Source organism: Lagenorhynchus albirostris, chromosome 10, assembly GCF_949774975.1.
Source record: "Lagenorhynchus albirostris chromosome 10, mLagAlb1.1, whole genome shotgun sequence".
Classification (NCBI taxonomy): domain Eukaryota; kingdom Metazoa; phylum Chordata; class Mammalia; order Artiodactyla; family Delphinidae; genus Lagenorhynchus; species Lagenorhynchus albirostris.
The window spans coordinates 31,775,584-31,801,789 of NC_083104.1; the positions used below are offsets into that span (position 1 = coordinate 31,775,584).

The window sequence follows — 26,206 nt, forward strand, 5'->3', positions numbered from 1 at the left end:
TGGAACAGACCGTTGCCATGTTGGAAGGATATCAGAATGGCAAAGGTCTGGCAATGAGGGGTCTTTTTTTTTTTTTTCCAGAAGTAGAATAGACGTCATCCACAGGTACCACAATCTTTACGGATTCTGTTGCTACTGCCTTTGCATAAAAGCTAGGGCATTTCCCTGATATTCAAGTTCAGTCCTTTTAGTGTGAGCCTCAATTTTGATGACAGACATTATGCCAGGACACATCAGACTTCCAGGAATTTCATACAATTTCTGGAACACTTATTAACACATACCTATACAGACACAACATAAAGAAGGCTTAATGTTACTTATTTGACAATGCTTCCCATGTAATTTAACATGTCAAATAAGCCTAAATTGGTTTAACATCTCCCTTTTTATGAGATGAGAGAATAAATTCTTTGAGATATTTCAGGGGCCCCCTGAATCCCAAAGTTAACTAGAGATCAAAAGGACTCCATATAGCATTTGATTTGTGGAAGCTATCAAAGAATATCAAAAGTTTGGACACTTGACTAAATAGGATCACAGATCATGAAACAATACTTAATTATCTATTTGGCCAAAATGATAAAAAAAAACACTGTCCTTTTAACAGATGAAAGGTAATCAAGTTTTAGTTTCACGTAAGTACACTACTAATTTTAAAGTGTAATTAAAAAACCCTTATAATTCAGTTTTATCCAGCTTGATTACACAAGGTAAAATTCTCTCTCACTGTCTTCTGAAATAACCAGAAGTTCTAGTTTAGACAAAATTACTCTCATTTCCTTCAACAAATTTGCATCTTTATTCCTCAAACCTCTTCTTAACCAAAAAACACATCATGCTGTCCTTACATACAGAGCTGTCTCCTCTACTATTTCCAGCAGTCTTAATTATAATACATGTATTAATTATAACTTTTAACCCTTGGAAACTTTTATTTCTACAAGCATGTTCTCCTTTTTCTTTAGTTTCTCTATAGTAGGAAGCCAAAAGTACATGAACCTATATTTAGCAATTAATGTATCAGTATTTTATCCCATTTGGAAATGATCCAGATATTCAATAAACCCTATTATTTAATTTAACTTGCAAAATCTTTAAAGTTTCAAGTTACCAGAGAGATTTGAGAAATTTTTTTAAGTACACATAAAATATAGTTATTGCTAAAGAGTTCACCTAAAAACGTTTTATCTTATATCTATTACTTGCTCCTAACAATCATACTTTGATTACATTCATGCTGACACATTTTTTAAAACACGCAACATGAGCCTACCTGACCAGTTAACCCAGGTAAAATAAAAAATTTTATACTTGATGCTGATAATTCTAGAAACATGCCTGTTTTTACACCAGTGAAGTTAAACTAGCTTTAATTTATCCTAGACCACACAAACTTGAAAAACATCTGGGTTAGTTTCTATATTTCTGAGTTTTAGAATACCCAATCCTTAATTTATATATATATATATATATATATATATATATATATATATATATATACACTTGTTTGTTTTTAAGCCAATCAAAGAGAGCACTTTACAAATTTTTTTATAAGGGTTTCTTTTTTTCCACAGTTTTTAAAATTTTTATTTTATTTATTTTTTTGGCTGTGTTGGGTCTTTGTTGCTGCCTGTGGGTTTTCTCTAGTTGCACTGAGCTTATTACTCTTCGTTGCAGTGCGCAGGCTTCTCTTTGCGGTGGCTTCTCTTGTTGCAGCACACAGGCTCTAGGCGCGCGGGCCCAGTAGTTGTGGTGCCCAGGCTCTAGGGTGCACGGGCTTCAGTGGTTATGGCTCAAGGGCTCAGAACTTGTGGCTCCCGGGCCCTAGAGTGCAGGCTCAGTAGTTGTGCTGCACAGGCTCGGTTGCTCTGCAGCATGTGGGATCTTCCCAGGCCAGGGATTGAACCCTTGTTCCCTGCATTGGCGGGTGGATTCTTAACCACTGAGCCACCAGGGAAGTCCCTACAAATTAGTTTTGATAATACCATCCAGAGGTGGAGAATATCACACATTTACAACATGTATAAATATAGATGCACAGAGACACAGAGACCTTATAGTTACTACTATTTGTGTAAAAGTCACAAAAGTTTTTTTTTTTTTAATGATTTTTACCCCTTTTGATAAGAATTACCTCCCTGGTGTTTGCATGTCCAAGAATGGCTTTTAGGTCCTAGAGAGAATGGGGGTATAAAATCTATATCACAAAGGCACAAAGTATCCAAGTTTTTTACAAGATGGATTTTTGGGGTATATCTGCAGGACAATTCTGTTTCTAATGTCACAATGTCTACAAGTATTTTAAGATGAATGGGGAGGTTTAGGATTAAAAGGACTGACACACCGATTCACCTATTGTTTGAATGCCTCTTTCCCTTTTAGTATATTTAACTTAGGAGAGAAGGCCTAAAAAAATTCCTAAGAGGCCCTGAATATCAGCTTCTCCTATTTGGCCAAATTTCTAATCCTAAAGTTATCAAATCCTTTCAAATATATTGTCAGGTTTCATCCAGGACAAACAATAAATATTTCTGGTGGTATTCAATAACCTCATCAATTTTAATTTTTGTTTCCCCTTGGCTGTTTAAGGAAATACATAGCAGTTTGCCAGAAAATCCCTCAGAGAGTCATCAAATCTGGGAGGGATCCATATGAGGCCATTTAAGTTGATGCTGAAGAGTTTACATAGGGTTTTTGAGGATAGTTTTTTCCAGTGTCTCAGTTGATTGAAATTGAGACATCATTCTGGGGGCCAATGTTTTGATGAGGAAGCCTAGGAGGGTATAATGGGTTAGACCTAGTTATTGTTTTAGATACCTTTTGTGCCTGATTTTTCATTAGCCTTTTACGACAAGTATTTCAAAGAGGCTATCTGGGAATTTCGAAATCTTTTGGAGGCTTCTTCACACTAATTAAAATAGGTATTCCATTCTGTTTGTTCCATATGGGAACCCTTGCTTTTAAGTGTACTTAAAAGAAAAAAAAAAAAGGCAGTAGTACCATGGTTAAGGGTGTTGACATGAGAATAAATGGGTTCTTATCCCAGTTCTTACTAGCTGTGATACCTTGGGCAGGTTACTTAACCTCTCTGACTCTGATTATCCTTATCTTTACAATGGAGACATTTCAGTGGGCTATTATCCTGTTTTGTAACCTCCATTAGCTTCTTGATGCGTAGAAAATCTTAAAGGGAAATCTGAAAAATCTATTCCTGACATCTTCATTTGATTTTTTGGTTTAGGTTTTAGAGGCTAATGATGGAGATCAGGATTCTTTCCATCTGTTTTGCTTAACTAAGAAGAACATATGGATTATATTTTGGAAGAAGTTATGAGGAAGGGGACCCATTTCATTTGTCTCAAGAAATTTAGAAAATCAATTTAAGAAGACCCTTAGATCAGGTGAACATTGTTTTAAGGAATTCTATAAAAACTCAAAGCAGACATAAAAACTTAAAGGATACAAGAATGTTTTATCTAGCAAGCTTCCAAAATGCAATTTTAAGTTATTCAACTGCTAAACAACTCTTTATACGTATTTCCAGTGAAAAGGAAGTTTTCTTCTCAAAAAGGGAGATATAGTCTATAATTCCGCTTAAGTCAAATTCTGGGAAAATATGTGGATCTCTCAGGTAATTGCATAGACTTTGTTATTACAAAATCAAATAGCATTTTGTTGCACACCAGAAATTAATAAACATGTCTATTAAGTTGCTTTTAAAAATCTGAGTGCAAAAATCAGTTGCTTACCCTTTGCATTTCCCTGTTCTTCAAATGTTGTATATTTAATTGAAATTTAATTTCACTTTGCTTAAGAATATTATTGGAACATTTGGAAATTTTAAAAAAGGGGGGCAGGGCAGAATAAACCGACTGGAATCTGTGAGTGGCTTTACCTTATCCACCTGAGTAAAGAAGGTTTTGGTTTTGATTGCTCAGGGTCACTCCTGAGAAATGACAGTTTCTGAAGGGTAGTTCTACGAAACGTAGTTTTACTCAGTAGGACTTCAACAATATAAAGCTTACTCTTTTTGAAACTTCGCAGGTTTTTCTTATCTTATTCAACCCCATCCTGCAGAATGCACCAGCTGGAATAAGCAACTACAGAATCGCCTAGGATAGCACTATTAGGAAAAGATATTAAATCTTTATCCTGGCAATGGGTCTAATAACTGTCTTCGTTTATTACTGGCGTAAACTCATAAAATTGCAGCAAAGCAAAAGCAAAATTGGAATGTCTGGACTAGTGACCAGTGAGGAAAAGAAACAAAGGAGTATTTAAATATTTGTTTTGGGAATTCCCTGGCCATCCAGTGGTTAGGACTCCACGCTTTCACTGCTGAGGGCATGGATTCAATCCCTGGTCGGGGAACTAAGATCACACAAGCTGCACGGCCAAAAAAATATATTTATTTATTTTAAATAATGTTTCCAGTTTTCTCCATTACAGTGCTTTAATGAACATTGAACATCTTAAAAGTATTACGTAGGAAACTTGAGGGAAATTTTGGTACCATAGATTATTGAAAGTGGAATTTTGATCAAAGAAATTCATGTTTTACAATTTGATAGATCAGTTAAATAAGTTATCTTACATGTATACAATGAAATGAAACCCTTAAAAAGAATGAGTTAAATCTGTAAGTACTTATATTTTAAAATGGCCACAGTATATTTGTAAATTGAAAAAGGAGTTGCTTAGCAGTATAAAATCCCATTAATATTTATAAAGGGATGTTAATATTTCAGAGAGTAAAATCTGGAAGAATAAACGTCAAACAGTGGTGAACTTATTCGTTGAATTAAAAGATTATTTTTTAAATTACATATGTGCATGAATAAATTCATCTTGTAAAAATAAGTTAATACAGATTCACAGACACTTGTACTCAAATGTTCAGTTTTATTCATAAAAGTCCAAAACTTCAAACAACCCAAATGGGCCATCAATTGATGAATGGATAAAGAAATTGTAGTATATCCATACAATGGAATACTACTCAGCAATGAAAAAGAACAAAGTATTGGTACATGCTATAACATGGATGAATCTCAAAATCATTTGGCTAGGAGAAAGAGGCCACCCACAGAAGACTGACTACATACTGCAGTATTCCATTTACATGAAATTTGGAAAGGGCAAGTCTATAGTGACAGCACATCAGTGGTTGGCCAGCGGCTTGAAGTGAGGGAAGAGAACGACTACAAAGGAGTATGAGAGAACTTTTGGGGGTAATATAAATGATTAATATCATGATTATGGTGTTGGCTACACTACTGTATACATTTGTTAAAATTCATAGAATTGTACACTTAGAATTGGTGAATTTTGTTGCATGTAAATTATATCTCAATAAAGCGGATTTTTAAAAGTATAGATAAAGCTCTTTTGACTACCACCCCCAAACTAGGTTCCCTCACTCTGGGGAAGGTGCCCTCCTCGCTCCACACAGGTTAGACAGGTAACCAGTAACTATCATTACTGCAGATTCTACTTGAAAGTTACTGTTCTGCATTCACACACACACACACACACACACACACACACACACACACACACACACACACACACACACACACACACACACACACCCCCCACCCCGGGTGAAATCTACATTTTTATATTCCTTCACGGTACTTAGTCATTATTTGGTGTTTTTTCAGTAACTGTATCTCGGAGAGCTTTTCATTAGAATTTATAGTTCTACATTCCTTTAACTCCTGAGAGTATTCTCAGGAGCAGTAATGGATACACCATAGTTTATTCAGCTATCTATCATTCAACCAAATGTGAGTTTCGCGGTGTGCCAAGCCCAGCGAAAACAACGTAATATAAAAACGGGCTAGAGGCCGGCCTTACAGAGTTTTCAGACAAGTGGGAGAGGGGAAGAGGGTTGTCAATAGTAATATTAAATGTGAAATCATAACTGTGAAGAGCAGTTATGATTTTTTTGAGCCTGAGTAATTTAGGAGGTGAAGAATATATTTTCCCAGGGAGTTAAACTCTAAAGAGATCTGAAAGGTGGGTGAGCATGACTTAACCAGCATAAGGGTGCTGGTCGGGGGTGCTACTAATCCTAAACTGCACCAACAGTATGGAGGAAGTATGTAGGAGGCGAAGACTGTGGGGAACTTACGGATATATGTGTAGACATGTATTTTAAACAAGATGTATACTTTATTTTGTAGTCAGGAAAACACTAAGATCGTAAATATTTTTTAAGTGAGGAGGCTTTCCACTTTCTTAACATCGGGAATAAATCTTCCATGCTTCTTCTGGGAGAGAAGAGATACAAGAAAAGCCTTCCCCGTTGGCTTCTCTTAAAAAGCTTCAATAGTCGACGAAAATGTCTCGGAGTTCTCTTGTTCTGACAAAGGATTAGGGATCTTCAGTATAACCTGGCGTGGGGACCGAGGTGTTTAGGCCTAGCTTCATATGGGGTTGCTACAGCCTCTGCCCCTGCACGTCAGCTTTTAACAAGTTATCTCTTGGGAAAGCAGGGCCCGTTTTCACCCCTCCATTAGGGCAAGTGTGTGGTCCCGTGCGTGAACCGCGTACCTTCGTAGAGCAGGAAATCCCCTACGCGCGTTCCCTTGAAGAGGCGGAAAGAACGGAGGTTCACTACCGAACCCATAATGCACAGCCCGCCTTTCCGGAAGCAAGGAATACAACCGCCAGGATGCATTTCTCTGCGCAGAAACGTCCCTCCTTGAGTCTGATTGGACGTGATGAAGCGAGGCAGTGTGGGACCGTGTCCGTCGCCCTTTACACAGGGGCTGACTGGCCTCGCCCAACTCCAGGAGCCACGTCCGGGGGGGTGACGCCGGCCAGCGGCGCAAGTCAGCGAAGATGGCCAATTCCCCTGGTGCGCAGGCGCACTGGTTCGGGCAGCGCCGGAAGCGCAGGGGGATGGGGCGACGGTGACGCGATTCTGTCCGCGTTGGAGGGGCCGGGCCGCTGCCGGAGTCGCCGCGGCTGCCGCGTGACGTGGCATAGCCGAAGATTTAACGCCAGAGCCGGAGCAGCCCCGCCAGTCGTCAAGCAGGTCATCACCCCGCTAATTCCTTCCCGGAGGGGAGCTCCGTCCTACACATCGGCTGGCGAGCCGTCCCTGCGGCCCTCAGCTCCTCTTTCCTCCCTGAGTTTGCCGGGAGCGTGAAAGAAGGCTCGGGGTCGCGCCAAACCCCTTCTGCTTCTGCCCATCGCAAGTGCCACTACCGCCATGGGCCTCACCATCTCCTCTCTCTTCTCCCGTCTCTTCGGCAAGAAGCAGATGCGCATTTTGATGGGTGAGTCAGGGCCCGAGGGAAGAGGCCAGGCCCTGGTGGGGCGGCCGAGTCTCTACGCTTGGGGCGGCCTCGGGGCCTGTTTTTTTACCCCCCGTCAGCTGTGGTGGGGGAGGGGCGGCGGGCTGGGGGTCGGGAGGAATTCTTAAGGGGGAACAATGGGGCGAAGGGTGGGCGGTCGCCCGAGATCTGTCGAAGAGGCTGGAACGGGGCCGCGGGCAAGGTTTCCTCCTCTGGGTTTGGCTTTCTCTTCGTGGTCTTATTGAAAGCCCGACACAGTTTGGCGGAGATGTGAGAGTAGCGAACTGTCGGATCTTGCCGAACCCGAAAGACACTGGCGAGGCCCATTCTGTGAGTGCGATCTGGCTCCCTTCTTCCCCGGGTGTGGGCAACGGTCGGGAGGGAGGCCGAGCGATTCCAGCCTTCCTCCTCCCCTTTTCTGCCCCGTGTACACACTCTGCACACTCCAATGGTGTGTGAGCGAGCGGTCGCCGAGAGCCCGGAGCCGGCCGGGGCAGGAAGTGACCGGGCCCAGTGCGGTGGCAGGGGAGCACCCACGGTTTCAGTAGAGTCCGGAGTCCTCAGCGCTCACTTCGCTAAACTTTGCTTCGCTCAGGATTCCGCCTCATATTTTTTTTCTTTTCCTTATTAATGTTCCGGAAAACTGAGTTTATCATGAATGTTTCGTTTGGCCACTCTCAAGGGCTAAATATATTTGGTTTACTCCCTTTGCTTTTAAAACTATGCAGTTTTTATACAGCTGGCTAAAGTTTAATGAAAAAAAAAAAGGCTTAGAAACTAATTCTTTTAAGCCGGTGACAGATTTTCAGTAAGTGAACATCTTGACGCATAACTTTAGGGAGGCCTTGTTAAGCAGTAATTACAAGGGTGTTTTTTAAAAATTCTTATGGAAAATGGGCTTTTTAAAAATTGCTTTTTAGGGTCGGTTTTTCGCTCTGCTGAGGGAGAAGGGGCTTGTCACTTGAGTGATGTAAGCAATGCCTCCCTCATAGTACTGTGAGTAGTCTTTACATCACAGCTAAGCTCCATGGACCTAAATAATGCTATAATTAGCCTCGCTAACTTTAAACATTGAATTTTGTTGGTTCATTAGCATGTTTTCTAGAGAAGTGCAGTGGGGGAGGTTTTATTTGAAAGTTTCCCAAAGCAAGGTTCAGTAGTATTTCAAGGTATGTGAAGATAAAGGGTGTGCACATTTGGTTCTTTTTTCACTTTCCTCTTATTGCAGCTTATTCACAATCCATGAAACAATTGTTGATAATTCATTCACAAAGATAAATGAAAATGTTTTCTCTTTCAAAGTTTGTCAGGTTTCAATTATGAAAAAGAATTATTTTAGCAGGGTAAACATATTATTTACTCTTTAAAAGTGCCTGAAAATCGACCGTCTAAAAAAGGATCTGAAGTCACTGGGAGAACTTTGGACTGTGCTAAATGATTTCCAGCCTGTTCCTTAAAGAGATTAGCTAGTACGTGGTTCTGTTCCTGGAAGTGTAGTGTGTTATATTTGAAATGTAATGTGTAGTATTTTACTTAAGATTTTTTGTAAATTGTTGTTTCTCATTTCACTAGTTTTTTGTGACGGCTGACAGTTTCAGAGGGAGAAGAAAGGTAGAATTATATACGCTATAAGCACTTTCATATATTTACTATATTAGGGAAGCATTTCTCTCCTTTACTCCCCAGAAATGATTGATAGAAAATGGAAGAAGAAAAGTAACTTTGTGCATTTGTGCAGGGAATAGAAGTCATGATTTGAAATTATTCATTCATGTTAAATGTTTTATTACTCAGGTTTGCTGTTCTTGTTTTGCACTTTAACTTAGGATAATTAGGTTTCCTTGATTAAAAACAGGTTAGTCACAAGGTCACCTTTTATGGTAGCTCATCAAAGGAAGTATAACCTTATGGAGAATATGTGTATGGATAGTGAAATAGGTGATTTGGGGGTTTGATCATTCTTAGATTTTTATATCTAGCTTTATGAGTGATAGCATATATAATAGATCACTCTTAATGTGTCTGCCCCTATCCTAGTTTAGAATTACCAATTAATGATTGTTTTTTCCATATTAATTTTCTTTGACAGGCATGTGTTCTTCCTTTTCCTTTATATGGCTTAGTAAAATTCATGCTTTCTTGAGTCAGTGACCATTTTAAAATGTTGTTGAAAGATAGCAGTTAGCTATTGAATCTGGTTTGCCAAATTACTGTTGGAGAAGTTTTAAATTTTATTTGTACACACTTTCCTAAAAGTTAAAGTAATTTTAAAAGGTGTTTGAAGTTGCAGCTTATGTTAACTAATTAAAAATTTTTTTTCTTTTTGACCGTGCTGTGAGGCATGCGGGATCTTAGTTCCCCGACCAGGGGTGGAACCCACGTCCCTTGTGTTGGAAGCATGGAGTCTTAACCACTGGACCGCCAGGGAATTCCCTAATTAAAAAATTTAAAATCGGGCTTCCCTGGTGGCGCAGTGGTTGAGAGTCCGCCTGCCGATGTAGGGGACACGGGTTCGTGACCCGGTCCTGGAAGATCCCACATGCCGCGGAGAGGCTAGGCCCCTGAGCCATGGCCGCTGAGCCTGCGCTTCCGGAGCCTGTGCTCCTTAACCGGAGAGGACACAACAGTGAGAGGCCCGCGTACCGCAAAAAAAAAAAAAAAATTTAAAATCAACACAATGTATCAAATGTAACATCACTTAAACTATAGATTGACAGAAATTTTGTAGTTTTACAGAAAAAAATCTTGTAAATGATATTATTGAGCTTAAATTCAAAGATGACCAGTTTTCACCTTAGATTTCTCATGTAGTCCGTCATTATCCTGTTTTAAGTCTGATCTCCATATCTGTGGTGAGATGTAATTTTGGTAAATGACTGCCCAAATTTTGTTTATATTTGAAACAATATGTTCTGTAGAGGAAATACTAATTCTCCTCTCTTTGAACTTGCAAGTTCTTGCCCGTTGAAAAGCTGAGAAAGTATTGCTTTCGAAAAGATTGCTAATACATACCAATGTAGTTTTGTGTTGTCTTTCATGTGACAGTGGCTTTTTGGGACCAGAGAGGTTTTGGAGGAAAGGATCTTTTCCCAATTTGAAAAATACTAACAATATTTTAAAGTGAGTGGTGTCTCATACTTTTTTCCTAGCATATTTTATAAATACATTTACTATTTAATTTTAAATTTTTGGTCCTGATTCTAAAAATAATGTCCTTATTGTTAAATTTAGAAAACATGAAAAACAATAAAGTGATAATTTCTTATCATTCCACCATTCCACTTTTAATATTTGTTATATTTACTCTCAGCCTTTAAGAGGAGGTTTTTGTTTCTCCAAAATTGTAGTCCTTTTGACTTAGTTTATTATGACCATCTTCTTAGGTCATTAGTTGAAAACATAATTGCCAGCCTTTAAAAAAGGGGGGGGCGTGTCTTCTGATTAGTTATGTGATATAGGTAAACAGTAGAAAAGGCAAAAATCCTTAGCTTCATGCCATTAGAAGTTGATACAACCACCCTTAGGTGTACCCTCCTGCATTATTATAAAGTATGACTATCAGAGGCTGATAATTTGCTGTTAATTAACACATTGATGAAAGTGCTGATACTCCTGACCTGTTAGGTAAAAGCAAAACTCAAGGTCATTATAGTTTTTCTGTACATCTGGTAGCCTCAATTTCAGTTTTGATGGTCAAACCTCTGAGGAATTAGATAAAATATTAAGATAGTGTGTGTCCACCAAAAAACCCTAAGGGCAGGATGGCAATATATGAATACTATTTGAGAGCTCTGGCATCAGACTTAGGATTGTTTCTTTTTAATTAAAAAAAAAATTGAGATGTAATTCACATACTATTCCTTAAAAGTGTACAGTTCAGTGGTTTTTAGTATATTCATAAAGTTGTGTAACCATTACCACTGTCCCCCTCCCCGGTACCGCACAGCTTGCGGGACTGGGGATCTACCTGGACCACGGGGCAGTGAAAGCCCGTAATCCTAACCACTAGGCTACCAGGGAACTCCCACCACTGTCTTAATTCTAGAACATTTTCATCAGCCCAGAAAGAAACCCCACACAAGATAGCAGTCACTCCCCTCCTCACCCCTCCCTCTTGCAACCACTCTTCTGCTTTCTGTTTCTATGGGCTTGTTTATTCAGGATATTTCATATAACAGAATCATACAATATGTGGCCTTTAGTGTCTGGCTTCTTTCACTTAGCGTGTTTTCACGATTCATCCATATTATAACATGTATCAGTACTTCATTCCTTTTTACGGCTGAATAGTAATTCTGTTGTATGGATATATTCCACATTTTGTTTATCATTCATCAGTTGATGGAAATGTAGTTGTTTCCACTTTTTGGTTCTTATGAATTATGCTGCTGTGAACATTCATGAAAAGTTTTTGTGTGGGCATATGTTTTTAATTTTCTTGGGTAGATAAGCTAGGAATAGGGTTGTTGGGTCGTTGTTAACTATGTTTAACATATTGAGGAACTGACAAACTTTTTCAAAGCAGCTACACCATTTTCCATTCCCACAGCTATATATGTATCTAATTTCTCCAAAAGACCTAGGGTTTTAAAATCTGTTTTACTACTCCTGTGATTCTGGGGATGTTTCTGAATCTCAGATTTTGCATCTGAAAAATGGAGAGTTATTGTGAGAATTAAATTACAAAATGTATGGAATCACCTAGTATTGTGTTTGGAACACAATAAGCACTCAATTTTTAATTATTGAAAAATTATGAAGTTTTTTTCAAGCTTCCTTGTAGAAAATTTGAGAGATAAAACATGAAGAAAAATATCCTAACTGAAACTTAACTGAAAATATACTTTTTTATTCTCAGTCGTTTTCTTTTCTGCGTTTGGTTGTTTCTCCAAGTTGAGATAATTGGAATCTAATTTTAAAACTTAAAATATAAGTATTTCTTGCTGCCTTAATTTGGTAGACATACTTTTTAATGATTGGCAAAGATTTTGGGGAAAGTTTTGCTGCTTTTAACACTCTGGTTAAAGTGCAGGTCCAGTCAAGGAGAACAAGTAATTCCAGTATATCTTTCAAAACAGTGACTTGTTTATGAGGGTGAGAGGGAGGGGAGGACGTTACTGGACTGTACAGATTAGAGTCTTATCTTGGCTAGTTGAGAATTGGTTATAGTTTCATTTTGTGGAGAAATTTCATTGCCAAATATTGCAACAGTAAGGAAATACATACTTAAGAAATCACTAAATGGGCACAGAATTGTTAGACCAACATATTTTTGAGTGAGGAACTATATAATGAGTGATGATATACATTAATTTGTGCATCTTAAATCTCACAATAGAAATACCTTTAAAAAAACCTTCTGGTTTGCATTTATACAACACTATTTAATTTATTTATTTATATATTTATGGCTACGTTGGGTCTTCGTTGCTGCTCACGGGCTTTCTCTAGTTGCGGCGAGCGGGGGCTGCTCTTTGTTGCGGTGCGCTGGCTTCTCATGGTGGTGGCTTCTCTTGTGGAATGCGGGCTTCAGTGGTTGTGACTCGCAGGCTAAGTAGTTGTGGTGCAGGGGCTCAGTTGCTCCGCGGCATGTGGGCTCTTCCTAGACCAGGGCTCAAACCTCTGTCCCCTGCATTGGCAGGCGGATTCTTAACCACTGCGCCACCAGGGAAGCCCTACGTTTTTTTTAAACTAAGGTCTGAGGTCAAGTTGGACCACCAGTGAGGACTGGTGTGTACCTTAGTTCTCAAAACTTAACACAAGTGTTTTTTGTAATCATTATTTCAGTTTCAGTTCTTCCTACCTGGGCTAATGGCATTTGGACTTAGCTAAAGGTGAATTTTGCTTTATTTTAAAATTTGTTCAAAATCTCCTGAGGAGGACTTAGGCTCTAAGGGACTTAGCTTTTTCTAACAATGAAAATATCCTGTTGTTCACCTCCTCATTTTCTATATTTTTATTAAAGATGCCAAACTCTAAGGTAGCTGCTTTTGTTTCTTTGTATATTTTTAAAATTATGTTTTCTGATATGTTTGCTCTTCTGTTCTGTAGTTAAAACATAAAACAGTTCCTGTTAACAGTTGGTTTTTCTTATGCCCGTGAGTGAGGGGGCTACTCGTTCTGACTAGGAAGTGTCATAGTATTTTGGACAGAATAAACAATCTCAGTATGAAGAAGTGGGGAACAGAGTTTGATCAGAGGATAGAGGAGTAAGAAAGCATAAAATGCCTGAGTCTCCAGGGAGATCTTTTTTTTTTTTAAGCAAGGGTTTCCTGTGCTAAGTCATGCTCTGATATAAATACTAAACAACAACAACAAAACTATCCTTAAAAAACAAACAAAGAAACACGAAAAACTATCCTTGCTTAAATCAATACTCGGTTGAATTGATTTCAAAATCTGTGATAGTGTTAATCTAGGTGGCCAAATGTGATATCCTTAGACCAATAATATTCAGTGAGGTTTTTAGATATTGACCTTCCATTTATGAAGGCTTTAACAAACAATGTAGAATATGCAGCTTTTCAGAGATTCATACTTAAACATTTAATTTGCTTTTCACCCTCTTCTATACCTTCTTGTTGTAGTATGGATTTTTTTTGTTTTGGAAACAAGTACATTCCTCCCTACTTATATCTGCCTGCCTCAAAGGAATTATTTTAAGAATTTAGACATTATATTGGAGATGAATATGACAAGGCCTTCTTTACAACCCAAATTAACCAGTCTTTTGTTATCATTTCTGCACATGTGATGTTGAAATGGATTTAGGTAGGGGTAAAATTGGCCTCATCTTCCTTTCTTACATATATATTTTTTCCCCTAGCATCAAGACCTTTTACCTAGAATTTGCTTGTTATATTAAAGGAAATTGAGTTTTTGAATCTTAAAGATAGTTCTTAATTTGTTTTTATGTGTTCTCTGATTCAACTTATAATTTGTGTTTTTTTTTTGTTTTTTTTGCGGTACGCGGGCCTCTCACTGTTGTGGCCTCTCCCGTTGCGGAGCACAGGCTCCGGACACGCAGGCTCAGCGGCCATGGCTCACAGGCCCAGCCGCTCCGCAGCATGTGGGATCTTCCCGGACCAGGGCACGAACCCGTGTCCCCTGCATCGGCAGGCGGACTCTCAACCACTGCGCCACCAGGGAAGCCCTATAATTTGTGTTATTAAAAATGGTAGTAGTTCATAGAATTAATGAGGACTTGAATTGGAAGAGATCTTAGATTACTTGATCTAGTCCCCTTATTTTATAGCTGATTTCTCTGGCCTCTTTCCCAAAGTGATTTGTTTAAAGCCATTCAACTATTGTGTGGCAAAGCAGATCTTGAGATTAGACCTTGTGCTGTCTCTCTAGGTCTAGAAAGAAAAATGGAAAGCCTTTTGTAGGAGGTGTTGCCTTTGGGAATCAGAAATGAGGCGATTTCATTTCTAACTCATTTGTGCCTTGACCAGTCAGCTTTTGCTTTCAAAATAAAAATTTGTTGTAAAATTGTTTCTTAATGTGTGCTTTTGGTCTAGATTTAAAATCTGAAATGTCTTTTTCTAGTTGGGTTGGATGCTGCTGGCAAGACCACCATTCTGTATAAACTGAAGTTAGGAGAGATAGTCACCACCATTCCTACCATTGGTAAGAAAGTTTACAGTGATTTTAATTTATATCATAATAATGTATTATAAAGTAAAATAGAATATAGTTTAATTCTGACTATTTTTTTTTTCAGAGTAGTTTTTGGTTCACAGAAAAATTGAAACTGCAGAGATTTCCCATATATCCACTCCCCCAGCACGTGCATAGCCTCCTCCATTGTCAGCATCACTCAGTAGATGAACCTACATTGACACATCGTAATCACCCCAAGTCCATATACCTTAGGGTTGTCCTACATTCTTTGGGTTTGGACAAATATGCAATGACATATAGCCATCAATTGTAACTGTCTTGGGCTTTTACGTTTGTTGATTATCTATTAGGACTTTAAAAAAAAGCAATTCTGGGAGAATTCCACAATAAAGGGATTTATTTTCTGAATGACATTGTGCGCAGCAAACTTTTTTTTCTTTTTTCTCTATAGGTTTTAATGTGGAAACAGTAGAATATAAGAACATTTGTTTCACAGTATGGGATGTTGGTGGTCAAGATAAAATTAGGCCTCTCTGGAGGCATTACTTCCAAAATACCCAGGTAAGTTAGGAATGCTATACATTTTTATAACTTTTATTTATATGTTTCATGTTCCAAAGTTTATGTTAATATATACTGTTTACTTGGATATTGGTGTTTACTCCGTGAGTTGGCATTCTTCTTATCACTACTTCCATGTTCTTCAGTGGACTCTCTCATTCATGCCTTTGTAGGCTAAATAACTTAGGGTGGAAGAGTTACATAATTATCGTAGTAATATTTGGAAGATGAGGTGGGGTGGTTCTCAGGGTTGAATTAGATGTTTCTTCAGTAGTTCTATTGGTTTCATTCTTAGTTTAGGAAGTAAGATCTGTATAACTTTCTGTCATTGTAGTTTTAAATGAATGTAATACAATTAATAGCCCTTCATTTAACCCAGTTAAGTGTTTACTTTATTAAAATACATTAAGAAAAAATATATTAAGGTAAATCTGCTCTGTTGATTTGTACATGATTTTTATATTATCATGTAGTATGTATAATGCTGGCATGGTAGAGACCTTAGTGATTCTGTAGAGCAGGAATTCTCAAATTTGACTGCACATTAAAATTACCTGGGGAGTTTTAAAAATCCCAAAGCCCTGATCATAACACCTGACCACTTGAATCAGAATCTCTGGGGAAACACAAAAGACCCCGAATAGCCAAAGCAATCTTGAGAACGAAAAACGGAGCTGGAGGAATCAGGCTCCCTGACTTCAGACTATACTACAAAGCTACAGTAATCAAGACAGTATGGTACTGGCACAAAAACAGAAAGATAGATCAATGGAACAGGATAGAAAGCCCAGAGATAAACCCACGCACATATGGTCACCTTGTCTTTGATAAAGGAGGCAGGAATGTACAGTGGAGAAAGGACAGCCTCTTCAATAAGTGGTGCTGGGAAAACTGGACAGGTACATGTAAAAGTATGAGATTAGATCACTCCCTAACACCATACACAAAAATAAGTTCAAAATGGATTAAAGACCTAAATGTAAGGCCAGACACTATCAAACTCTTAGAGGAAAACATAGGCAGAACACTCTATGACATAAATCACAGCAAGATCCTTTTTGACCCACCTCCTAGAGAAATGGAAATAAAAACAAAAATAAACAAATGGGACCTAATGAAACTTCAGAGCTTTTGCACAGCAAAGGAAGCCATAAACAAGACCAAAAGACAACCCTCAGAATGGGAGAAAATATTTGCAAATGAAGCAACTGACAAAGGATTAATTTCCAAAATTTACAAGCAGCTCATGCAGCTCAATAACAAAGAAACAAACAACCCAATCCAAAAATGGGCAGAAGACCTAAATAGACATTTCTCCAAAGAAGATATACAGACTGCCAACAAACACATGAAAGAATGCTCAACATCATTAATCATTAGGGAAATGCAAATCAAAACTACAATGAGATATCATCTCACACCAGTCAGAATGGCCATCATCAAAAATTCGACAAACAATAAATGCTGGAGAGGGTGTGGAGAAAAGGGAACACTCCTGAACTCCTGGTGGGAATGTGAATTGGTACAGCCACTATGGAGAACAGTATGGAGGTTCCTTAAAAAACTACAAATAGAACTACCATATGACCCAGCAATCCCACTACTGGGCATACACCCTGAGAAAACCATAATTCAAAAAGAGTCATGTACCAAAAGGTTCATTGCAGCTCTATTTACAATAGCCCTGAGATGGAAACAACCTAAGTGCCCATCATCGGATGAATGGATAAAGATGTGGCATATATATACAATGGAATATTACTCAGCCATAAAAAGAAATGAAATTGAGCTATTTGTAATGAGGTGGATAGACCTAGAGTCTGTCATACAGAGTGAAGTAAGTCAGAAAGAGAAAGACAAATACCGTATGCTAACACATATTTATGGAATTTAAGAAAAAAAAATGTCATGAAGAACCTAGGGGTAAGACAGGAATAAAGACACAGACCTACTGGAGAACGGACTTGAGGATATGCGAGGGGGAAGAGTGAGCTGTGACAAAGCGAGAGAGAGGCATGGACATATATACACATGGACATATATACATAAGTAGATAGCTAGTGGGAAGCAGCTGCATAGCACAGGGATATCAGCTAGGTGCTTTGTGACTGCCTGGAGGGGTGGGATAGGGAGGGTGGGAGGGAGGGAGAGGCAAGAGGGAAGAGATATGGGAACATATGTATAACATTCACTTTGTTATAAAGCAGAAACTAACACACCATTGTAAAGCAATTATACTCCAATAAAGATGTTAAAAAAAAAAGAATCTCTGGGGATATAAACTAGACATCAGTAGTGTTTCTCAGATGTTAATCTGCATATGAATCACCTGGGTATTTGTTAAAATACAGATCAATTCAGTGGGACCTGGCTGAGTAAGGCCTGAGATTCTTCATGTCTAGCAAGTTCTCAGGTGGTGGTGCTGATGTTGCTGGTTTGGAACCTTACTTTGAATAGCAAGGCTCTATCTAGTACAGGGTTTTTCAACAGCAGCAGTGTTGACATTTCAGACTGGTTAATTCGTTGTCATTGAGTGAGGGGAGGGCTCTCCTTTGCATTGTAGGATGCTTAGCAGCATTCTTGGCCTTTACACACTAGTTGCCAGCAGTAGTCTCCCCCACCCAATCCAGTTGCAACAACCAAAAATATCTCCACATATTGCAAAATATTTCCTGGGGACAAAATTGCTCCCTCTTGAGAACTACTGTGGTTGTCTAACTCTTATATAAGAGGAAACTGAAGCTTGGAATGACTTAATTAAGAGTGGAGAGCTGGTTCTTGTTTTACATTTTTTATTCAAGTAGTTCCCACCTCCGGTGTTTTCTACCACGAGAGGTTTCTCATCATTTTTTGTTTACTACTGGAATTGATAAAATTTTTTTAAAATAATGTATGAGGTTAGAAGCACTTCATATGTTTAAGATGTACAGATGTCTTTCTTGATCTCCAGCTTTTATAACATTGTAGACAAGTGACGTTTATTGCCACCGGGTGGCAGTGAATACCCTAGGTGAGTGGCGGGAACAACCAGGTTTAAGTAGCATGTCATGTTAAGTAAGAGGCATACTTTTTTATTTAAAAATTAAAATGTTTCTGTTCATTAACAAAGCTGTGGTTAGGAAAGATGTTTTGATATGAGTTACATGCTTTTAAAAACTTTACTATGGAAATATTTGAATGTATACAAATGTAGAGAATAGCATAATAAGCGCCCACATATCTATGATATTACCCAACTTCAATTATTAGGATATGGCCAGTATTCTTTAATCAGTACTCCTTTATAATGTATTTCACCATTTGGATTATTTTAAAGTAAGTCATAGGCATTTCACTTAGGGAACACGCTTTTTAAATACATTTAGGTATGAAGTAAAACTGCTAATCCTAAGCCTGTAATTCTTTTTATTTTATTTTTAAAAATTTTATTGAAGTATAGTTGATTTACAGTGTGTTAATTTCTGCTGTACAGCACAGTGACTCAGTTATACATACATGTATTGTTTTTCATATTCTTTTCCATTATGGTTTATCACAGGACATTGAGTATAGTTCCCTGTGCTATACAGTAGGACCTTGTTGTTTATCCATCCTATGTATACTAGTTTGCATCTGCTAATCCCAACTCCCAATCCTTCCCTCCCACATTCCTCCTCCCTCTTGGCAACCACAAGTCTGTTCTCTATGTCTGTGAGTCTGTTTCTGTTTTGTAGATATGTTCATTTGTGTCGTATTTTAGATTCCACATATAAGTGATATCATATGGTATTTGTTTTAGTCTTTCTGACTTCGCTTAGTATGATAATCTCTAGGTCTGTCCATGTTGCTGCAGATGGCATTATTTCATTCTTTTTTATGGCTGAGTAATATTCCATCGTATATATGCACTGCATCTTTATCCATTCATCTGTCGATGGGCATATAGGTTGTTTCCATGTTTTTATTTTTAAGCCTTTAATTCTTGACCAAGGGTAACACTGCTCTTATCCCTAGACTTGTTTAGAATGCTTTTTAATTTACTTTGACTTGCAATTAGACCCATTCCTGGCCTCTGTGGACCACCTTAGAATCAAAAGTCCAAGTACTTCTGGGACTTCCCTGGCGGTCCAGTGGTTAAGACTTTGCCTTCCAATACAGGGGGTGTGGGTTCATTCCCTGGTCAGGGAGCTAAGATCCCATATGCCTCATGGCCAAGGAACCAAAACGTAAAACAGAAGCAATATTGTAACAAATTCAATAAAGGCTTTAAAAATGGTCCAAATTAAAAAAAATCTTAAAACCCCACAGAAATCCAAGTACTTCCTAGGGACTTCAAGGCTGCCGGAGAAAGCTTTACATCAAGGTTGCCGGATGTAATCACAGCTAAGCTATTAAAGCTGTCTTTTGCAGCACTCATGATCAGTTCTTTTAGCTGTAAAATTTAAAAGAAACTAATTATTCCATTTCACCATGCTTCTAACTTTTATTAGCAATTCAGGACACAGTGTTTATTGTAGTAAATTCCTCTTACCTCATTATATAATTAAAATTATTTTCCTGTTCTAAATATTTGGCCTTTTAAGTAATCTTTTCTTAGAGCAGCTATCTTTAGAATCCTAGCTTTTCTATGTAGACTCTTGATTGTGCTGTCCCAGGAAGTGAATAACTTAGAATTTCTCAAATAATCCTCCCTCTCAGTAATGTTACTTTGGAACTGACAGTGTTATTTGCATCTTAAAACGATAAAAACGGATTGTTAGTAGTCTAGATGAAATTAGATCCCTTTTAGAGGCATTACCTCTTCTAGAGAAGTAGGTTCTAAATAAGAGTGGTTTTGGGGATGGGAGGAAAAGGAGGAGACATTTACTAAATGCCCGTGATATGCCAAGGACAATGCGTCATTCTTTTATACCTCTATGATTATGTTTAAAAATAGGCTTAAAAAATTGGTGGTATTTTATTTTATAGAAGAGGAGGCATGTTCAAGGATTAGGTAATTTATATAACTAATAAGCATTGAATTTGGTATCTTCCCACTATGCCATACTAGCTCTGAGAGCACCAAAATTTTTTTCAAAGGGTAGGATGTTTAAAAATTAAGATTTCCTGCAGAGATAAAGGAAATGGGTTTCAAGTTTTTTAGACCAAAAAAAATTATGTCATTTAATGACCGTAGCCTAAAATAATTATTAAGTACCCTGGCAAGCTCAGTACTATGGTAATACTGAGGGGATTAATCCCTCAGTGGATTTAATCTGGTGACTTACACAAATCAGTAGTGGTACAACACAGTTTATGATAAAGTGACAAATGATTAAAAATACTTTAGGGGTCAGGGTTGTGGGGAAAATAATACTTTAGTGTATATACTAAAGAATATACTATAGTGTAATAGGAATAGATTTTAACAAAGCTATAAAATTCATCTGCCCTGTCTCTCTCTAACTGAAAATTTTATACTTTCCCATTTGAAAGTTTTTGGAAGAGTCTTAATTCAATTAATTCCTTCCCAATTCCACTTCTTTTGTAGTATAAAATTCTAATATTTGAATATCTTTAAGAATGGTTACTACCTTCCTTTTTGTTAAGAATTTCTTATTCGATCAAGTCAGCCTTGAATTTTTCTTGATATATTTTGCTGAAGACTTTCTTCTCCTGATTCTAGAGCTGGCAGGCAGCATTCTAGAGCAAGACTCTCTTTTCCTGATGAACTATATAAAAGCTACTGTAGTGCACTCCTTCCGCTTCTTTTTTTAGTTTCATTTTGTGCATGCTTTTGAATAAGGTAATTCAATTAGTAAATTCATGAATCCTTAGGATCTGTGGATTGTTGTTTTTCCTTTTGTGCCCACTTTGTGGCCATTTTGTTACTTCTACTTACCTGCATTTAAATGTGCAAAGGTAGGGGAAAGGTATAGAATTTATTCTTCTTAGCATAGTTGAAAAAAGTGATCAGTTGTTAAGAGGTAGATTTTCTTTTGGAAATAACATTGATAAGTTAAAATAACAAATAGTGCTCAAATCTGTAATGCCCTGTCTTTTCCTTTTTTTTTTTTTTTGTAAGGAGACTTTCTTCCTAACATGTTATTAACTCTTGATGTGGTTTTGCTGCCTGTGTACTTAGGTTTCATATTTAGTGTGTGCTTTAAATTTAACTTTTAATTTATTTCAGGGTCTTATTTTTGTGGTAGATAGCAATGATCGTGAAAGAATTCAGGAAGGAGCAGAAGAGCTGCAGAAAATGGTGAGAATAGTTTTTAAATTTATCATTTCCAAGATATGTTTTTCTGGGTGATAGTGGTGGTGTTAGTGGTCGGTACATTTTACTGTAATTACAGTACAAATTACTGTACAAATTACTGTACAAATTGGTCGGTACAAATTACTGTAATTTGATTACATAAATCAACTTTTTAGAGCTAGAAAGAACCTTGAAAAACTATATATTATCACAAGTTCTTAAGACTGCAAATAAAAATCTCCTGTAGAGCTTTTAAAACAACTCATGGATGAGCAGTTACTTCAGTAAGTTGGGAGGAAGGCCCAGTTTGTTTGTAGAATGCTCCATGGGTGATTTTGATGCATATCTCTGGTTGAGGATTTTTACTTTAGTCCGGTCTTTTATTTTCTAGTTATAAAATCTCCAGTTTTGAAGCTTTTGTGACCTAGGAATCCTGGTTCAAATCCCTTGTTCCCAAGGTCATTGGGTTCAGTTTTCTCTATACTGTACCTATAAAATATACTTCAAAATGTTACATAATAGCAACCATGGTAAAAGAATTCCACCTAAGGCATGTGGCATTTTGGTTGATGGTGGCATTTTGGCCTTGCCAAATATTGGATAAATGTTTTCATATGTTCATACTGTTAAAAATCCTGAGGGGGAAAATTGTTGAGGAACTTTGCTAGAGGAGCGTTGTCATGGTTTCAGACTTGTAGGTGTAAAATATTTACTGAAATATTCTCATTCAGTGCTCCTAAGACTGGAGTGCAGTTTGTAAAACCATTGTGCCAGTATGTGTGTAACTGGTGCTTTTTTTGTCTCAGTTAACTATTACCCCTTCTACTCTTTTTTTTATTTTGTAAACCGCTTTATTGAGATATAGTTCACATACCATAACTTCACTCATTTGAAATGTACAAGTCAGTGGTTTCTGGTATACAAAATTGTACAATCATTACCACAATTGAATTTTAGAACATTTTCATCACCTCCAAAAAGAAATCCTATAACTATTAGCATTTGTTCCCCATTCCTTCCCCCATTCTACCCTACCTGCATAAAATATGTGGTCTTTTGTTACCTTTTTAAACTTTTTGTTTCTTTTCACTTAGCATAAGTTTCCAAGTGTTGTGTCATATATCAGTATTTCATTCCCACCGGCTTCTGCTCTTGGTATAATTCTTGTATTTTACATGATACTACTAATGCCCTAATCACTGTATTGTTTTCCCACTGTCATTGGATCCAACTGGCTGGAAAGGATAAAAGTCCAAAAAGAATCATCGTCTAAGTATGTTTACTACTGAGTACCATAAGATCCTGCCATAAATGTTTATTCCCATGTGTGTTTCTGGTCCTTGCCAATCCTGACCCTCCATGGATTATCATCAAGACTGAATGAATGATTTACCTTAACGGAGTATAGGATGATTGACTTGGAAAATAGTTTTGCTTTACTTGAAGGTGTATGATTATTGATTTGATGTTTGATAATGTATTTAATGTTGAATAAATGATGTACATACGTAGGAAGCCTGTTTTACTTAGTTTGTTACAATAATTGGATTCCAGTTTGGTAGTTGTTAATGTCTTTATTTTCAGCTTCAGGAAGATGAGCTGCGAGATGCTGTGTTGCTGCTTTTTGCAAACAAACAGGATTTGCCGAATGCTATGGCCATTAGTGAAATGACAGATAAATTAGGTCTTCAGTCTCTTCGTAACAGAACAGTAAGTTTTTGGAGTTTCATATTAATCTCCTGACTATTAGATTATTAGCATAATTGTTTAAGCTGATATTTAGTTTAAACATTTATTAGTTAATTGTCCCCTTTGAAATAGATGATGAGCACATCATTTAAAAAACTACAGGAGGGCTTCCCTGGTGGCGCAGTGGTTTAGAGTCCGCCTGCCGATGCAGGGGACACGGGTTCGATCCCTGGTTGGGGAACTAAGATCCCGCATGCCTGGCAGCACAGCCAAAAGCAAAAAACAGAAAACACTACAGTAAGAGACTCTTGCTTATATAAAAATGAGCCCTTTCAGGCTTTATTTCAAACCTTTGTAAATGTTGTATTCAACTTTAAAGTACGTTGATATCTTCTCCATTCTTAAACTTTTTAATATATATCCTTTAAGGATCCAAAGGTTTTAAATATCTTTATTTCGTTTGACTTTCGTTAACATTTTTTATTTTTTATTTTTTTGTGGTACGTGGGCCCCTCACTGTTGTGGCCTCTCCCGTTGCGGAGCACAGGCTCCGGACGCGCAGGCTCAGTGGCCATGGCTCACGGTCCCAGCCACTCCGCGGCACGTGGGATCTTCCCGGACCGGGGCACGAACCCATGTCCCCTGCATCGGCGGGTGGACTCTCAACCACTGCACCACCAGGGAAGCCATAGCAGCCATATTTTAGATAATATTTTGTACTGTGTGTGTGGTAGCACTAAGAGCTTGTGGAGGGACCTGTAATTATGATGTTAAACAAGTTTTGAGTTTAAAATTATAAAAAATATCTACTTGCTCTCCAATAGCTTTACCATTTGAGATCAGTGGTTTAAATATTGGCGAAATACAATATATTGTTTTATTTATAAAGATGATATCACAAACTATTATTACGGTTTGTGCCTTACAGTAGTTTTTCATTAACTTGTCAACAAGGTGAAACTGTGGTGTGGCAATAACTGTATACACTGTTTAAGATGTCCCAGCCCAATTTAAATAAGACAGACTGTAAATGATGCAATTTTCCTTGCTGTGAGGATATGAATTCATGCCTTTTTCCCAGCCTTCTAGGTTATTGGGGTCCTTGGTATTAAAGTAATAATTGGCAGCATATGGTAGACTTGAAGTGACTTTGCAACATTAAAGCAAGGTCTTTATTTTAAGGCAAAATAAAACTGGTCAGTAAAGAAAATTAATAAACCATCCCTAAAAGGTAATTAAATTGCTTTCTAGGTCTTTTTCTTGGTATTTGAAACTTTTCATGGCATTTCATACAGTTACTGAAGATAATATTCATAAACATTTTAAAGATTGGAACTTGTGGGGGTACATGAGACTAAAGATAGTGAAACTCCCGAAAAAGCTTGCCTCTAAAATATCAATAATCCCTACTCTTTCAAAATTTTGCCTCTTCTACTCTGAACTTAGTTTTGTGGGAAACAAGAGCATCATAAGGACCAGGTGGGTAGTTTATTAGTTACTAATCTTCCCATGAATTTTCTTTTCAGATTAAGTAGTAGTTGGTTAAATGTAATGAATGGGTAGTAGTAGCTTTAGATATGAGAGGAGTTTTGTGAGAAGCAAGAGGTGGGAGAACAGTTCTAATCTATACAGTTACTGAGATCATTAAATACAAAATTAATCATTTGTGAAATATACTTTTAACACATTTACAACTTTAGTTCCTGTGGCTTTATGTATTTTTCCTTTTTCTCTATACATTTATGGCACCTGCTCACTAATACCCCTGGAAAATAATTTTCTGAGTAAGGAATTTTAAACACTGGTTATATTAATCAAGTGTTTTCTTATTGTCCTTTCTTTACAGTGGTATGTTCAAGCCACTTGTGCTACACAAGGAACCGGTCTGTATGAGGGACTTGACTGGCTGTCAAATGAGCTTTCAAAACGTTAAATGAAACTGGATATCTAACCAAGGACATGTTTGATAGAATTGGTCTAGGCTTGTTACAACAAAATTAGTTTGCATCTTGGTTTTTAAACAATATGTGGGACTGGTTTGGGCAGAATATTACAGCGTTTAAACTTATTTTGTTGCCAATTATTGTTTACCAAGTATAATGTTGCCATTTAGCAATATGCTTGGTTTTAAAGAGATTCTCTTAACTTGGGGAAAAAAACTGTCCTCTTTTAATTTTACTTCCCTTAAGCCTAAATGCCTGGACATAGCTAATGTGACACCTTTAAATAAATCCATTTTGAATGTTTTTTTGAGCCCACAACAAATAATGTTTTAAAGTTATCCCCTTGCTACTTTACTGATACGTTTATCATTCCTGGGACAGTCTGCTGATTTAAAAAATGTAGCATTCCATTTGTATTTATTTTTCTCCCTTGCCAAAAAAGATTTTTTAATACTGCTTGTACCAGCCAGGGAAATGCTCCAAAACACTATTCAGATCTTTTGCACTGAGGAACTTATATTTCCCTCCCATTATTAACTCCTGGCTTCCATCGGCCAAGCTTACCTTGGTGTGGTTTGGATTTGATAGCTAATTAGTTCTGTGCTAGTTGCAAAGAGTTCATATTGAGATGATTTTTAATACTCAGCAGATTGTCTTCCTTTATATTATATCTTTTTTATGTTGCATGTTGCTTTTGGTATCAGCCTGACTCTTGGCCCAGTATATGATAGTTCTGCTGATGTTTTATTGTTTGTTGGTGAACATGTCTTCATTAAGAGTTTTGGAAAACTCATCAGACTCAATAAGTTTTCTTCATAACCCATTTGGAATTATTCCTAATAAAATGATAAAACATGTAA

The 26,206-nt window shown here is 37.5% G+C and overlaps 1 protein-coding gene across 3 annotated transcripts; it reads left to right on the forward strand.

Annotated features, from left to right (window-relative positions):
- The first annotated feature begins 6,902 nt into the window (after positions 1–6,902).
- ARF4 (ADP ribosylation factor 4) lies at positions 6,903–26,206 on the forward strand. Of its 3 annotated transcripts, none has more exons than XM_060161546.1 (7): positions 6,903–7,292; positions 14,323–14,454; positions 14,857–14,939; positions 15,385–15,494; positions 21,646–21,717; positions 23,299–23,424; positions 25,250–26,206. In XM_060161546.1, exons 2-7 carry the CDS (start codon positions 14,378–14,380, stop codon positions 25,334–25,336), a joined length of 555 nt encoding a protein of 184 aa, XP_060017529.1. In that variant the 5' UTR covers positions 6,903–7,292; positions 14,323–14,377; the 3' UTR covers positions 25,337–26,206. The 3 variants fall into 3 exon arrangements, with proteins under 3 accessions (XP_060017529.1, XP_060017531.1, XP_060017530.1); XM_060161547.1 differs by lacking the exon at positions 6,903–7,292 and adding an exon at positions 7,559–7,640; XM_060161548.1 differs by lacking the exon at positions 14,323–14,454 and having other exon boundaries at positions 6,911–7,292; positions 14,859–14,939.